This window comes from Nymphalis io, chromosome 11 (assembly GCF_905147045.1).
Source record: "Nymphalis io chromosome 11, ilAglIoxx1.1, whole genome shotgun sequence".
In the NCBI taxonomy this organism is placed as follows: Eukaryota; Metazoa; Arthropoda; class Insecta; order Lepidoptera; family Nymphalidae; genus Nymphalis; species Nymphalis io.
Genome location: NC_065898.1, coordinates 11,822,114 through 11,840,319, shown reverse-complemented (window position 1 = coordinate 11,840,319; position 18,206 = coordinate 11,822,114). Strand labels below are relative to the sequence as shown.

Here is an 18,206-nt window from a genome sequence, read left to right as displayed (position 1 = left end):
GAGAGTTTATTGGTAACAAGAATAAACAGTTCTTTCATTGTTTTGTATGTTTAAAATGTAATAAAAAAATATATCACCTACTACTTACTACCTTAAAGTTTCAATTCAGTTAATCTGAAAGTCGGCACAAACACTACATCTCCCCGCCTCTAGAAACTATATTCATATTAACTACAGTTATACTTAACTTTGTTAGGCTGAGTATCCATTTGATAGACATCGCTATATATTAATATTATAGTTTGAATGCTTTTAGGGGGGGGGGACCAGGTTAGGGAAATTCATACCAAAACCATTGCGATGATCGTCTTCGGCACGGATCGGAGAGGCTGCTAGATCGTGCCGAATTACGATCGCTCCTTTACTGTGTTGCTTTTGTTTCGGCGGAGCTCCCCTCAGGGGGTGAAGGTGATCTCGTCCCCCCCTCGACACTCCTCGCTAGTGCGTCAGTACGAGGCCATCCCAGCTGCCGTCCTATTCAGGACCGTCTGAAATAAGACACGTGATGCAAATTGAGTTAAAAATTTCCACGACTAATTTTACTATATCCTACCTCTCACTATTTCATACATCTCACTAATTGGATACTATACACCGCTGAATACTCAAATCACAACTTTAAGTGGTCACTCAGCCTGAAAAGCTATGCATATTTGATACTAAAACTCAAACCCGAAAGTAAACGTTAGAAGGTTTCCGAATTTATTATTCGCTGGAAATGGAAGCGGCATTTCAGACCGTTGTTTTATGAAAACATTTTCCAGGTGCATTTGTTATTCACGAGTTATTTTCACACTTTATAATACAATCGTTTTATATAAAATAAAAAACTAACGACCTGCCCTGATATTGCTCAACTATAATCGAGATAGCGTATTTCGTTGATTTTCATGCTGGATATGGAACATTTATTGCAAATAACTGGTTATATTTGCAATAAAATTTTGAGTTCGTAGAGTCTAAATTTTGAATCAGTAGAAACTACACTATTATGAAAGATGACCTTTTAAAGATCTTTTGAGTTATTAATTACTAGTTTTCGCCCGCAGCTTCGCCAGCGTTTTAGGAGGGAGGGAGATACCCTCCCTCCTAAAACGTATGTATAAAAAAATATTTCCTACAAACTTGCTTCATACCAAATTCCATCAAAATCGCTTTATTGATTTAGCTATGAAAGCGTTAAACAGATAGAGTTACTTTTGCATTTATAATATTAACAAAGATTTTTCTTCAAAAACAAATAACTCTTCAAAAACAAATGTCCACAATCGCGTCCATCCTAGTACGAACCTAACATTTATAATAGGATTAAATTGCTATAGGCAAGACATTAGATTGAAATGAAACAAATGAATAAATCGTATTATCTGATCGTATTATAATTTCAGCTCAATCGATTAAGTGGAATTGGTTTAAAATTTATTTATTGTCTACTTACCTATATAAGTACTAACAAGTGGAGTCAAATACCCATGGCCACTAGTACTTTAAATACAAGTTGTTTAAAACAAAGCAATACTTATCCCTTACGTTGTTATTGCGACATTCTCAAGGATGCCAACGAAATTTCGCACCAAACAATAGCATTACCATCGAATAACGATTTAACCTCATAAAGATGTGATTGTCTATTACGTCGATGCCGACGCGATCTCGCTTCATCTCCGCGTGTACTTATATGCTTTCTGAAATGAATTTAGAAAATGTGCTGTGACAAATATAATTTTTTTTTTTTGTAATTAATATATAAAATAGGTTTAAAAATATTTACCACATACTAGATGACATGAATGTGTCATTAGGTTTTACTTTATTTTGGGATTCCTTTCTACGTCTTACTTTAAGACCATATAAGCACTAAAGACCAATCGCACAAGCGATTTGTATTTAATTTCAATGTTGTTATTTTATCACTATCGGCCATAGACATTATAAGTGGTAACCAATTTTAACAATTGCTTACGTCAGTAGCGGCTAACCACTAATACTAAGATCTTAAGTCCACTTTTAACAGGAAAAGTAATATTTTTGTGTGGTCTATTTATTGATTTAAAGTGTAACGTTAAAAATAAGCAAAAACAACACAACATTTTATAAAACCATGATTTAAAAACTTTTTTTTTGTTACAGGTCAACATTTTTGAAGTGAATAAAATAGAGCCACAAAGTGAGAACATCGAAGTGTTTTTCGTTAAAAAGTGAAGTGTCCGTTATGTCTGCTTAGTTCAATATGAGGCACCTGTGGCGCTGTGATCGGGGCGCGTGACGTCAGAAAAACAAGATGGCGGACTCTAGTCCTGCCACTTCCATCATAGAGGGCACTGTTAAATTTCGCGATGGAAAAAAGGTTTGTTTAAATATTACGAGGTTCTTTATCTGTGACGTCTCTGCTAAATGGGAAATAAAAAAACAAATGTCTTTTTTTCCATAACGTAACATAGAATGTGCCATGTGTCAAGATAGACACTAAGACTGAAACATACAGGCAATTACTTTATCATTTAGCAAATGATGCTTCAATAAAAGTTTTATTAAATTACACCGCATTACTCTTATTCCAATTATTGGTATTAAAACATATATTCCAAAGCAATGTCACCGTATCTCCCCTTTGTACACCTTAAAACATAGATACCTACATAAGAATCGCAAGATAAATTTGAAAAACTACTGTAATCCTATCAATTTAGGTACGAATATTGATCGCACGTATCTTCAAACAATGATAAACATATTTACCTATCACTTGATACGTTATCGATATTCAGAAATATGTCAATTTGAGATAAGATATATATGTATGTAGTATATTCCATAACGCCCACATAGTTATTCTAACTGAAAGCTACGTGCAATAAATTTAAATGCTTTTTTTTCGATTTTATTACGTAATGTTACCGTAATAAAGTCTATTTTGCAATTTAGTGTTCCATTTCAATGTGCTGTTGCTTATTAAATTTATTCAATTATACGATTCGTGTCTAATTTGCTAACAATGGCGTACAAACAGATGGCAAACCAAGATAAGATTCTAATAGTCCTTTATTGGTAGAACTCACTACTAGCACCTTTATTTTTTTTTTTCGGAATGTCTAGTACTGTTGGCCTTACTGGCCTCTACAGCGTCACCGGGCGGGATGGGCGAGTTGAACTCAGCCGGATGTTGGGAGCCACACTGGGCTCAAGAGAGACGGGCGTCCTAAGGGTGCCTCCTGTGAGGCTGGACCTCGGCTTAGGACTCCCTTGAAATCGGGAGGGAAGAGTTGTTTTACTACACTATCATTCAAGTCTACCATTTTATATTATCAAACTGTACCTAGCTTTTCATTTGTGTAAGTTTAAATAGACAGGAAACTACAAGATCACATAGTTGCTGTTAGTATAATTTGAAAAAATTTACCTCTAACGTCCGATATGAGTTTTAAAGCAATTATAGTCAATAGAGCAACGAAGAGGCGTGAAGAGGCATCTTGCGGGCCGGCGAGGCGAAGGCGGCTAGTGCAGAACGTTTTTCCCGTCTGTACTGGCCGTCGTCGCGTTTGGACTCTACTACCATACCATCAGGTGGAGTAGTCATTTGCCCTCCCGGCGAATATAAAAAAAAGAAGCAATTAAGTAAGCATCTAAAATACAAACACATTCTAACAAATCATATCTAAACTACCTGCAATTAGTGATTAAAGGGTTTGATAAACATTTCAGATTAATAGTATATATTTATGTTATTTTGTTTTCTCATGTTTCATTGATTTTGTTATAATTTATAAATAAGTATGACGTTATATTTCTCTGTTAGTGGTAACTGTCTTTTTAACATTTTAAAGTTGGCAACGTGGTTTTTTAAAAGGGCGGCAAAAAGAGTTGTTAATATGGAGGAATATATAATAAATGGCTGCCGAGCTAGATATTTGTTTTTTTTTTATTCGTAAATAGTATCGACCACGCGCCGACCGCATCTACCATAATAATATAATATGGGTCACCTGACGTGACGTACTAATGTCATAGCTTAAGAATTTATTAAAAAAATTTAAAACATTATCAATACCCAAAAGTAACCATAAGCATCTTATACCAGGAATTAAAACCAAACATACCGCCAAAACAGTAGCCGTTTCTTCGAATTAAACTAACAAAACCAAACATATCAATATCACCTTTATATCAAGGTGATAAGAATGGTTATTCTATTTATGGGCCCTTTGTTAATCGAAAGGAAATACATGAATCAGACGGTTAGCATAGATATCATCAATATACTGTGCTATGACTAGGCGCCCGGAATTAACAATATACATTGTGACAGGCATATTAATGTACTAACATGTGTTTTTAATGCTCTTTTATCTACTGATGTAATTAATAGAGTGCATGTTTGTTTTTTAATTTTGTTTCGGTTAGACTGTAATTTAACTAGCATACTTCAAACCTAAGCCTTTCTAACTGGGAAAAGTTTTCTTTCTTTCTATAAAAAAAAGGTTTCAATTTTCTTTTCAAATAACCGTTTAGCACGGTCGATGATACAAGACTGCCTTAAACGGGGATTGACTTTTTGACTTTACTCGTACTAATCGTAAATCGTAAAGTGTAATGTATACCATTGTGCTATTTAGGATTAATTTAATGATATATTAGTTGTCATCTAAGTGAATATTTAATTGAATTTAGATCCGATTATAGATTATATAACATATCGATATATATGTAAGAGAAGCAAGGGGTAATCGAGTCATGTTCCCTAATATAAGTTCATATATTTAAGCTACATAGAAGTCAACATTAATAACATAAATTGGACATATTCATCATTATTACTAGATAATGTATTGTAAAAGCTTTAGTGTTTCTCCTGTTTTCCTTACTCAAGAGGGGGAGCCAGGAGATCCTTAGCACAGGGCAACCTAGTTTGGGCTACTGTCTCCCACATATAACTGTATTTATATATATTATAAAAAAAGTGTAAACATTATAAAATGTTATGAAAATGTCGACGCAGAAAGCATATAATGTAAAAACTTTTAGCGCCGTCCCTTGTGTAAGATTTTCGTGTTAACTCATCAAACATTATGAATCCCGTGGGTCAAAATACTTTCAAGTCATTACAAATATTCCCATTTTCCTCTCCAAGCGTTCACCTTATGCTGTCTAGTTCTTCTTAGGTTTGTGGTATTTTTAGTAGATTTTTGACAAGGGATAAGTAAAGTATTCACTACCATTATCTTACTAAATCTATACTTCGTTGGTCTTTTGGGTATATTCACTGGTGGTAAGGGTTTGTGCAAGCGTATCTAGGTAGGTACCACCCTATCCTCAGATATTTTACCACAAAACAGCAGTACTTGGTATAGTTGTGTTCCGGTTTGAAGTGTGAGTGAGCCAGTGTAATTACAGGCACAAGGGACATAACATCTTAGTTCTCAAGGTTGGTAGCGCATTGGCAATGTAAGCAATGGTTAACATTTCTTTTATTGCCAATGTGTATGGGCGTTGTTGACCACTTACCAGCAGGTGGCCCATATGCTTAAAATTTAAAGTTTTATTTTATCACCCACACAATAAGACGCTAGATGCTTGTGTACCACTGCTAATTCCATAACTCTTAAGCTGTTACTAAGAATTACTAAACAAAAAACACAATCCGTTTTGTTCCCTAAACCCCGACCTTATAGACGAAAGAATACCAATACATCTTTGATTGTATTTGGCGTAAAGTAAAACCGACGTAATATTTTTTTGGAACATCATATTTTTTCACGAATTCTAATACATACTGTAGAAGATTATTATGAGAAAATGCTCCTTAAGAAAGTTATTTACAGTATAAAGAAATAAATCATATAAGCCCACACACAGACAAGTTAAAATTGAATTCGAAGAAAATCAATTCTATGAATGCTTTGTAGGCTCAGCACGTATCAACTGCATGTCAAGCAAAGTTTGTTTGAAATTCATTACTTATTTATATTTGCATAAGTGATTTTTATATGTTTAATTATTATCGTAATCTATTAAAATTATTTCTTTAAAACATTTTAATAAAATGTTTTAGTGATTTGCTTTTGACAGTCGATTTGTTTTCTACTGCCTGCTTGTTAACACAATAATTATAAAAAACTCTATTGAATTTATTTAAACTTATATTGACATAATTATTGAATCAAACATTCATATGAAGCGTATATAAGTTAAAAGTTAGAATATAGATATAAAATAACATCTCGTATTTTTCCCTTGACCTAGCAAAAGCTCCTTTTGAAGAAAAAGCTTATACCACCATGCCACCTGTTACATGAACAGAGATTCAACCTTCACATGCATGTTTCCTCGAGAAGTTTTCCTTCACCACTGAACGAAAAACGAATTAAGCACGTGAAATTTTAGTTGTTCTTGCTCTGTTTTAAATCTGGGACATTGGGCTTATCTTAGCACTAAAATTTAGATACTTATAAAATAGTAGTTGCCGCGGACTCGCCCGCGTGTAATGAGGAGGTGTGAGGTCAGTGTCCTTTTCTGTATCCCTGACAACATGTATACAAAATTTCATAGTTCAGTTGAGTAGTTAAGACTTGAAAGTGTAACGAGCAAACTCACTTTTGCTTTTATAATATTACTAAGGATACAAAAACTATCACCGACATTCAATGTAAAGACGAGCATACAAAAAACTCATCAAAATAGTTGTATTAACGAACACTCAATCATCGTAGCCTACCATTATAGTTAAACAAGGTTTTAATCAAGCTTTACCGTTATTTTATAGAAAAAAAATGGTAAAAAAATCATGAGATAGAAATTGATTTATTGCAAAGTCAATTTATAGTTACATACAACAAATATAACAACAATCCAAGCTACGATGTAACATAAGTTAGCTAGCATCACGCCTACCGCCGCGCCTATATCGTTCTCCTTGCGATTTGAATGGCCGAAGCAAAACGTATCAATCATCGTGCAATATATAAGATATCTTAAACAGAAAATAAACGATGCTATCAATTGTATGATCGTTAATATTATGTATATATTTATAAGTTTAACATTTTTATTTAAACAAGCGAAAAACAGGAAGAGATTTGATAAACAAATGATCCACATCAGACCCGCCAAGAACCACAGGAACACTGCCAAGTTTGTTTCTTTCTGGAGCAGTCTGGACATTTCTGGAATTTCTTAAAAAATGGGAATATTATCGTTTGTATTATATAACATTCATAGACTGTTTGAGTAGATATATAATGCGTAAGTTTACGATTAAATATAAATTTCATAAAAAATATCTAAAATATTATAAAATATTATACAGGCAATAGTATCGTCCTTGAAAACGTGTTCGATATTCGAAAAAATACCATGGATACCTGCCATGGTAATTTTAAAGTATTCAACGGTAATTTAACCGCAACCGACTGAATCACAATATGTGATAATTTCACCATTTACTACAAATATTTACGTGTAGAGAATGATTGATGCGTGGCATAACGGCCTTACGGCATTCTCTATATTATTTCACTATTTCAATATAGATAACCCTTCCAAATGTCTTGAAATAACGTGTGTGGCGTGACCAAAATTTCCACATATATTTCTAACCGGGCTTGGATTTTTTTCTATTAAATCGGTAGGCAAATTTATCACGAGAGGGTCAGTGGCCACCATGACTTATAGCCATTGATGCTGTAAGAAATATGAACCGCTCCTTACATCTCCAATACGCCTGTTCTTATGTGAGGAGGGACGCCAAGCAGCGGTACATTTACAGTATCTTACTATTACTTTTACAAAAGACACACCTGTGAAGTACATGATTGTATGGAATGGTCCAAATATAAATCCAATTGTTATGCACGTCAACGCAATCGCACAAGATGAAATGCGCCATGTCCAGAATTCGCAAATCCTTAAACACATGATTTGCGCACATAATAATATTATTATTTTTTTAATCGCGAACTCTATTTATTTATTTATCGATCATCGAAAGTAATAATATAATAACTATACGTTTTTGTTGTCAAAATCTGACACAATATTAAATCTTAAGTGAATTATAAGAATGAAACGATTGATTTTGGGAATGAATGAATATTTCATGTGACAAATTAGGTTTTTTATTGTCAACAGTTGAGGTCGTATATAGAGTAAATGTAAAACGAAAACATTATATATCTAAGCGTTGTATACTGTTACGTAATAATTATATCTAACGGACATCAATCTTATATATATTTATTTCGGGATGTCCTGTTATGCGCACGCTAACTCTTACATACCAAAATGGGAAAATGTAACGATAGATGTAAATTCCCACTCACAAGATTACGGTTTGAAGGATGTAATAAAGCATTTTCCTGCGTTAATAAAAAAATAGACGTCTCCTCTTGGAGAGATTAAGAGCACTTGAAGCGGACAATCGCAAATAACTTTGCGGTTCCAGAGCGATGACCAATGGCCTGACTTTGGACACGGTTGCGTGCATTTAGTCTGTAGACCATAGAGTACGCAACACACACAATCACCAAAGCCTGAACAGTCGGTGTAATTAAACAAAAAATATATAAACATACATATAAATTTCATCATAAATAAATTCTACATAAAAACAATTTCAAAATAATTCAACGATAAACTTTTTATTCAAACAAAGAAACTTGGTACCAGTGTTTTCTAATCAATAAAAATTGAGCAACATGAAATTTCGTAGCTTAATTACAGTCGGTAAGCAAAGGTTGGTTCATTATTCGTATCGTTTGTGTGATTTTTGTCCCATTGGGGTTTTCGTTTCAATGTCATGTTGATATAACATTCATATTTAGGTTTATTTAACTGCTTCTGTGGTTTTCCAATTTACTTAACGCGTATCGTTTTGAATTCTTTACTTTGCTAGCGTGAGCGATTCAATTTTTTTATGATTCTAAAGTATGTTTATTAATTATTTACACCTCATGAATTATCTATATTTATGTAAATTTAAAATAATTTTATCTCGATTTGTGAATTGTAATTTATTTCATGAATATAAAATTTGTTTAAAAAAATATGTATGCATAAGTTGTTTCGAGTTTTTTTATTTTTATAATTGATTAATTATAATTGATAACTATTTAAAATAAATATAATATAATAAATCTTGTTTTTTTTTCTATATCTATACTTCTATACTTACTAATATATAAAGCGGAAGAGATTGTTTGTTTGATTCCGCTAATCTCAAGAGCTACATTTATAGAAGAAGGGTTTAGGCTATAACATCACGCTACGTCCAATAAGAGCGGAGCATCAATGAACAATGTTGCAAAAACGGGAAAATTGACACTGAGTTTCAGTTGCGTGAGCTGCGTAAACGGTTAAAGTTACGCAATTATCATTTATTACGGAATTATTCCTCTGAAAAAAAAACACCGCAATAGCATATGTTTTTCTTTGAAGGTTGATCTTTTTTTATGGTAATTAATTTTTTTCGAAAATAATGCTTTATTTGCGAAGTCGTTTTCATAAACATGGTATTAATTCTAATCTAAATAAATGCGTTATTCAACACGAGTATTTAATTTAAAAAAAATGTCCTTACATCATTTGACTTCAATGAATATCTTAGGAGATATCACAGTTAAAAAAGTTAGTAAAATAATGATCAAGTGCACGGCGGGCTTTCTTGTGTGCGGGGTAGGGATACCAGGGTCGGTTTGCTCTGCGAGGTAGCTGGCCGCGTGGCTCAGGCCCGTGGTCGGCTCCCTACGGAACGGTTGTGTTCAGCGAACTGCGTTTCTATATGTTTTTGCAATATCTCATCGTATCATAATTTAATTTGTTTGTTTTGTTTAATTTATACTTAGTCGGTTACTTGATAATAAGTACTTATTTTTTAAATACACAGATTTACCTTTCAATTTTAAAAGGACACAATTTCCTGTGAAGGTATCATGCAGTCACTATATAATAAATAAAGCATACATAATAAGCATATGGACATATACATCAGACATCATGCTGAATGATGCTGTTTTTCTCATAGCCAATTGTATGTTGCCCTATCTATTTCCGGGTGCGGCGAAAACCAATAAATATTAATATCCCACGAAAATAAAACTAAAAATGTTGTATATACTGAAATATTATAAGTCTGCTCTTAGTGATTTATTTAAGTTATACGCGTGTGAAACTGCGGGAACAGTTAATATAATATGTACGTTATCAATGTACTTGACGTTATTGCTAATAATAATGTTTTAATTTTTTTAAGATTAAAATAATAAAATAAGTGAAATCAATAAATAATTTACAGCTGTTATAGCGATTATAGGTCGCAAGTTCAATCTTGATCCAACCAAACCTTTTATCTCTACAATAACTATAAACTTATTTTAAATATAATAATAAAAAATATTAACTATTATTTGTACCATTTAATAAAATATTATTATATTAGCTATTTCATAAAACAGAAATGGTTAACTATAAACGAACGTTATTTATTTATCGTAACATAAATTTCCAATGAGCTATGAATGATAATCCGATTATAAGTAGATGTACAGTAAAAGGTAACCTTCGTTTAAACTATCAATAATATTTATGATGGTTCATCCATATATAAAATGATTGTACACATTACCGCTAACGAGCGAGGCGATTGCGAAAAGCGGTATAATTTGTATTCTATTCAGTGCCATCAAGTAGAAATTCACTGTACAGTCAACGATATAATAGTAATAAAATTATATTAAGCCAATGTGCGACATTCAGAATGCAAGCTTATAAAATTGTAATACTTTGTCGACAATGTGTGACATATTACTATCCATATTAAATGACTTGATAGATACAAATGACGATTGCTTGCAACTAGTATGAAACTATTAATTTGTAACGTAACTAACTAAGAGTACATAACGAAAAGATAATCTAGACAAAAGTAGGAGGACATTGAGGAGGACATGTTAAATTGTTCTTAGAAACATTTTTTTTACATCATAATACCGTCCACTGCTGGACGAAAGAACCATAGAACGCCAACCAACCCGATCTTGGGCAGTCCTTAGAAACTTCATACCCCAATACGCATTTTTTTTCATTTGAAATGTTCAGTTTAACTGTCTATACATGTCATTGTTAGCTGTAAATATGTCAACTGTTTTAAACGTGTTCCTTGCAATTGTTTATATTGTTTTATACGCTGTTATGTTAGCTATTCTATAATAAATAAAATTAATTTTAGATGAGGGTTAAATGTCCTCATACTTTTGTTTAGATTATCTTTTCGTTATGTAATTGTAGTTAATTACGATATGGTAAATACTTTGTTTAGAAGAGTTGTTATTTCTATTTGCGTTATTTGAACAAATAACGCAAATAACACGTACAAACAATTCTTACTAATATTATAATGCAAAAAGAACACGTTGGCAGAAACTAGTGTGAAATATAAAACATAATATCTGGATGTTATAATTTGGGGATATGAGATTCTTAGATAAATAATTTGTATGTTTATTACTTATTGTCATTTTGAAATTAATAAAAATAATATCCTGGGAAATTATTATCACACGACATCATCTGATCCCAAATTAAGCAGAGCTTGTGCTATGGTAACCAGACAACTGATACACTACATATACTACTTTTCTTTTGTAAATACATAATTATATAGATAATTACACCCAGACTCAGGACTAACAGCCATGTTCATGCACACAAATATCTGTCCTGGGTGGGAATCGAACCCAAAACCTTCGGCGTGAAAGGAAAGTATCTACCAACCACTTTTAATTAACTAATTAACTAACTGTGAAACGAATTCGCCTGGTTGCTCTGATTTGGTAATATCATATTTACATTATTTCGCGTAGCAATCGCTTCGCTTTATCCGACAAGTGAAGTTGTTACCTTTTAGAAATTTTATTACAGTTTATCTTATATATAAAAATTAATGCTTGTTTTGTCCGTGTTCAATGCGTTAACGTGACGTTCATCCCATTGAATTGAAATTTTGTACAGTTGTTGTCGGTGCTTGGATAAAGGTTTCTGTAATCCACGTACGATTGTACGCGTAATGACACGCGTATTTTTTTTTATTATTAGTTTAAAGATGAATTACAACGCATGCCGGAAATTATCTAGTATTTGATTTTATTTTTTATTATATTAATATTAAATTTAGTAAATCATAATAATTCGTTTATTAAATTAATTTATGCTAAACGTATATTATAAACAAGGTTTCAGCTCAATACATTAAATTTCTGAAAACATTACTCATCGGTTTGAAGGGTGAGTTACCCAGTAATTAGGCACTATAAACTTAAAATATTTGTTCCCTACCATTTAAAAAAAACAAACCGAAATATAGCTCAAATAAATAAAAAAATATTAAACTTAACCTTAAACAAAACGCATAGTAATTACGTTACTTAAACATTTGGAACCTCTAGTTTTAATATTAATGTTATATAAGACTCCTGATAATCTTGTAACACATTCAGTTATAAAGTATTTTATTAAAAAAAGAATGATCTACAAACGTAAGAATACAACAACCGTTATTGTAAAACGGTATAAATATATAGAAAGTGGCAGATGTGCCATACAGCTAGCTATTACCAGCATTCAGTGCGAAATAATCACCTGTTACTGGAAAGTTCTAGATAAAATTTTAAAACTTAACGGCTGTGTCAACTATTAACATTAAAAGCCTGACGTTTTATAGAATTGAATTCATGATCAGTAATTTTCATAACATATCTAAAACTTTATATATATGAGAAAACTTTCAACTGATTTTAAACCAGCTCCCTAAATGTGCAAACTGCACCGGCCCTCGGTCCTAGTTGAACAATAAAATCTTATATATTTCTATATACTTAAATTTAACTCCTTTTTCGAAATTGTTTATTTCGCGTAAGTATATAAAAAGACATTGTTTCTTACTTTATGATAAAAAAAATGTACAAGAGATTCGTATTTTAACCATTAAGCCATTTCATTTTTTTAACATTATCATTCTAAAGCCATTTTATGTATAGCTACATAAACAATAACATCTTATTAATACATTATTGAAAACCTTATAACAAACCTCTTTACTACACTCGAGTCCAATTCGTTATACCCTTGAAGTCGAATAAAGATTTCTCATACTAAGTGTTTCTTAACTCGTATTAGGTTTCCACGAAGATGAAAATTAATGCTAACCATATAAATAAATACAGGTCACAACTAGTTTTGAAGCGCCCGCAAACAGTATTTACCTTGTGTGTGTTAGTGTGAAAAGATTTAGGAATAAAATAATACCATTTGTAAAATTTAGCTGCTAAACTCTTCGAACGTTACGTTTAAATTATATTTTATTACTTTCTTTAATTTTAATCTTTTGATCTAATTATTGCTGAAGTGCCAAAAACTTGAGAGAGCGACTTGGAATAAAAAAAACAATTATTTGAATATATTCCCCGTTTGTTTTGGCTTAGTGGTACGAATTACATTTTAGATCAGCTAATTAAATCGTAAAGAAACATATTTTTTCACAATATGAACCAAATTTTCCCAAGCACTTTCTCTTACAAATTCTGTAAACCTAAAACGAACTTACAGTAGACGTAAGATAATTAGCTTCTAACAAAATCTAATGACATATGCTCCCATAAGCGACACTTAAGCGCTTAATTTAATGCACTATTGTTATCTTCATTAAGCGCTATTTTTATTACCAGATTCATCTGAAACGCTTTCTTGCTTTTAATTTTAATTATACATTTATAACTCTCTCCCAAATTTTGGTATAGTTTACATCATAGTCAATTCAAAACTGGTTTTGCAGGAAACTGCCTGCAGGCATCATGTATTGGACCATATCCCATAAATTTCATCAATCTGAATGGACTTTATACAGAAACGAAATGCAATATCCCATCTGCATTGACATTTATGACACACCAGAATTCGCTTCAAACGTTAATGTTTTTCACAACATTGTCAAAGGCCATTCAGAAATGAATAGTATATTAATTTAATGTTCATTTTTATCTTACTTTACAAATATGTAAACATTTATTTGATTCAAATTATATTTATTTCATGTGAGCTGAAATATAAATTCATGTCAGAATTAATGAATCATCAGACGCTACTCATATTCAAAACCGCTAAAGCATCTCCATTTCTCGATGCCCAAATACAAATTTAGATTTTCTTTGAACAGTAAATGCTAAATCTATTTGCAATGGCAAAACAAATACGTAACAATGTCCGCAGTGAATTGTAGAGGCGCGCGAGACACGCGACGCTTCTGTAACTAAAGAATAAAAGAGAATGTTTGAGAAGTTATATTTGCCCGTGACTGTGTTCGCGTGTACGTTGAATTTAGATTGGTTTTGACTACCCAAAGAGTTCGTCATACGCCGTTATAAAACCTTTTTTCTCTGTTATCCAAGTATTCTAAATGATTTTTGTAACTTATATCATATAACCAATCAAAATTTTCAATACCTTGGGTTGCATTATTGTATTTTTCGTTTTTAATTAATTTTAAAAATAAAATATAGCCTATGTTACTCGCTGATATTCATTAAAGGTTTAATAGTTATCTATTACCAACAAAAAATTAAATCTTTTCTCTTTGTAATATTAGTATGTAGTTTATTTTTTTAATACACAAAACCGACTTTTCTTCCTTCGAGAAAATGTCGTATCTAATAATAATTGTAAGTACGTGGTATGTTTTAATTAAAGTTCCGACCATTTCACAATGTTCTCGAACGATCGCTTAATACATTCCTTCAGTATTTATGCTCTTATTGGAAGTATTTTTATCTCATTTACTTTATATAATTATTATTTTTTGGGGTTAAAATTACAAAATAGTAAAATGGAATTTTGTAGAATATTTTCAGACAATATAATTCATGATCTTGTTTTCGTCACAGATTTTTATCTTAAAATAATACTAAAGCAAGACTCTCGAGATTGCTTTTCACTTTTATCAATCGATTTATCTTCATCATCTCTAAAATTGAAAGAATGGTGTCATTGCTAAAAAAAAACACGTCAAAATTTTAACCAAAATATTTATATATATAATTTTTACAATCGCTTTCTTCTTACAATATAACATTCTTAAATCTATGATATAATTCAATCTTAATTTAACCTCAATTATCACAAATTCTATCTAATCTTGCTGGAACGTTACACTTTGCAATACTTTTAGCATTTCGATCCTCGCAGTCAATTTCTGTTTCGCATTGAGCTTCCTTAAACTTGGTACCAAAGACAACATGAACTGCCTGTCTTCATCGTCTTCATCTTTCTTTATATCCTTCAACATATCTATTATTTTTTCTTCTAAAGTATTGCTTCTTTCGTAGACTATTTGCGTTGGATGATACTGCTGTTCTGGTGGATTCTCGATTTTCATTCTTTGAATGTTTTTAAGGTCACTCGACGATTCGTTATAATCATAAATCATTTCTTCCGACTGGTAGCTATTATCTAAAGGATCCGCTGAGTCGTCACTATCTCTAACTTCTTCAATGCCATCTGTTGAATCCATAAGAAATAATAAATTGTTGAAATATTCATACCTCTTCCTTCTTTTCACGTGTTGGTCGGACTCCCGTTTTATGTTTTCCTTCTTTTGTAACGCCAGCTCCCTTGTGAAACAAGTCCGCAAGCTCTTCCAACGTTTCTGGATTTCTCGGACTGAAATTTTAAAACAGATTTTACTTTGGAGCCAGTTTCCTAAAGTTTCCGACTTAAGTCCAAATGTATTGTAAAGTTAGAAAATTTTCCATTACATACAAAGAGATTTAACTTACGTATAAAATATTATATATATTTTTTATAATAGCATTGCATTTTATTTCATATTTATGTGATGTTAGTATTATAGTGTGAACGTTTGGAAAATAAGAACCGCATCAAATCCGAGCCGGCAACACCGAGCCATTTAATATTATTTTCATTACATATTATTAATATATCTTGTATATGTTGGTGAAGGAAAATCGTTCTAATGAAACCTGCATGTGTTGTATGAAATTATTTCAAACGTATCCATCAACCTACGCTATAGAATCGTTGTGGAATAAACTCCAAAAACTTTAGAGGAGAAGAGGCCTCGACTAAGCAGCGGGATATTTACGAGCAGTTACTTTACTGTTTTTCTAATTGAAACTAATTGTTACGAAAACTTGAACGTCATTTCTATGGCTAATAAATCTACTCATTAGAGCCTAATTATGTATATTCAACATCAGATTAACATGAAATATTGTATAAATGTTAGAGAACGAATTAATGCGATGTCCATATGACCATTATATCCCCACGCCCAATAATAAATTAAAGAGATTATAGTGTTTTGAATTAAATTTAATGTAAACGATAAAATTTATAATCTTTAATAAATACAGATATCATTAACAAGTCTTGATCTCATATCATTACATTATTTATTCATTTCCTGTAATCTTCAATTACCTTATGCGGTTTCACAGACGCTAGAAGTATTATTATATCGAATCGAATTAAGCTTGCATGGATTTTTTATGTGTCCATGTGCTGAGAGGTCAAAAGTGAACCTGCCAGTTTAAATATGGTGTAAAATATATGTGTCCGGCCTGAGCGACCAAGTTAGATACTTAACTTTTAAAATTCCTTTTTTTATAGTTTTAGTATTAAGTTATATACAACGCCTTAATTATCGAGCGTTGATTGAACTATTGTAAGATGATCATTGGATAAAGGAAGATCGTCATAAGAAACTCTTTGGTGCTTGAAGAAATTCAACAACAGTGAGATTGCTTGTTAGACATTGTTTGAATTCTTTTTACCGGGCTCTGGGAGGTAACATGTGATTTTTACCCAATATGTCCTCGACACGGACAGTGGTAAGACTTGCTCTGCTCTGTTGTTATCGCTAGAAAGGAAGGCAGATTAAATACTTGTGGTGTGTGTCTAATTGCCAAAGAATGCATCAAGCTATTACGTTTGAATGTAATATGTATTTATCGCTAAAATTAATGACTTGCATTTTGTAAATATATTTTTTATAGAAATTATTGTTTAAATGATTGATAATATTATTTATACAATTAAGTTTATGATTCCTTTTTTGTATATTTTTTTAAATATTTTATATCTTGAGTGTGTGGTGATTATGTGTTGAGGTTACTATTTATGTGTTATTTTTTATTTGAATTTAATTTCAAAATACCATAATTATATTTGCAAGAGCAATATATCGCTGACGGTGCATACGTGAGTGAAATAGCCAGAAGTTAAAAGTTAAGTTAACAACTATATCAAAATAATAATATTCAAAATGAACGGTAAACGATAAATAGTTGTAACTTTTTAATCTAAAAACTAGTCTAGACTTATTTGGAATGTAAACTATGCTCATATTTTTCAAAGTTATCCTTTTATAGACGTCGGCCAATCAAGTATAGCATTCAATGCATCTTTGTTAAAACAAAACGAAGCCTAGATATGTTACCGGTTTTCATAAGTATGCATATCATTCTCGGTATCTCGATCATATCAAAGTACAAACATACGCTTACGTAGATTCATACTGTGAGCACTAGCAGTTAATTGTTATCTATTTTTCAATATTATGTCCTATACTACTAAATAACTTATCAACTACGAATTAATTTCTCAAATAGAACTTTATTCCATTCAGATAGAGTCCATTATATTTTAGCACAATCGTTCGTACGTCATGAATGCTTAGCTTACATACCATATTCAATCTTATGCAGTTGGCTCAATTGACTCCAATTCCCGTGCATCTCCTCGCATATTTCGCGCCATATCTTCTCTTTGTGCTTTCTATGGCTGTGGTACAATTTGTCATTCTTGTTATAAAGTGCTGGACGCGTTTTTATTGCTTTGATCAACTTTTCAGGATCTATGTCGAACATTTTCAATGTATTTTTCGATCACGAAATGACGTGCGTTCTATGTGGCACACACTGGGCAACTAAGCGTCATGGCGGCAGAACTGTGGCGTCACTCGTCGCGCAAGTATCGCGCTGCATTATCGATAGTATTCGTTCCATCATCCGTTTTTATTGGTTCAACCGCTATGCAAATACTGGAAGTTATTTTAATCAATTTATTAATGACGAAATTAATTATGTATGTTTGTTTAAAGTTTAACATAAAAAAACAGCCATTATAATCAATTAAATTGCATAGGT

At 31.8% G+C, this 18,206-nt stretch overlaps 2 protein-coding genes across 4 annotated transcripts in view; one reads left to right on the top strand and one right to left on the bottom strand.

Moving 5' to 3' along the window:
• Window positions 1-18,206, top strand: part of LOC126771728 (uncharacterized) — a 159,172-nt gene that overhangs the window by 32,265 nt on the left and 108,701 nt on the right. For all 3 annotated transcript variants that reach the window (XM_050491779.1, XM_050491780.1, XM_050491781.1), the window contains exon 2: window positions 2,131-2,347. In XM_050491779.1, the coding sequence (XP_050347736.1) occupies window positions 2,282-2,347 (66 nt within the window). In that variant the 5' untranslated portion in view covers window positions 2,131-2,281. The remainder of the gene's footprint in view (window positions 1-2,130; window positions 2,348-18,206) is intronic.
• Window positions 15,100-17,974, bottom strand: LOC126771781 (uncharacterized). Its single transcript, XM_050491877.1, has 2 exons — window positions 17,747-17,974; window positions 15,100-15,699 (listed from the first exon to the last, which is right to left on the bottom strand). Exons 1-2 carry the CDS (start codon window positions 17,925-17,927, stop codon window positions 15,170-15,172), a joined length of 711 nt encoding a protein of 236 aa, XP_050347834.1. The 5' UTR covers window positions 17,928-17,974; the 3' UTR covers window positions 15,100-15,169.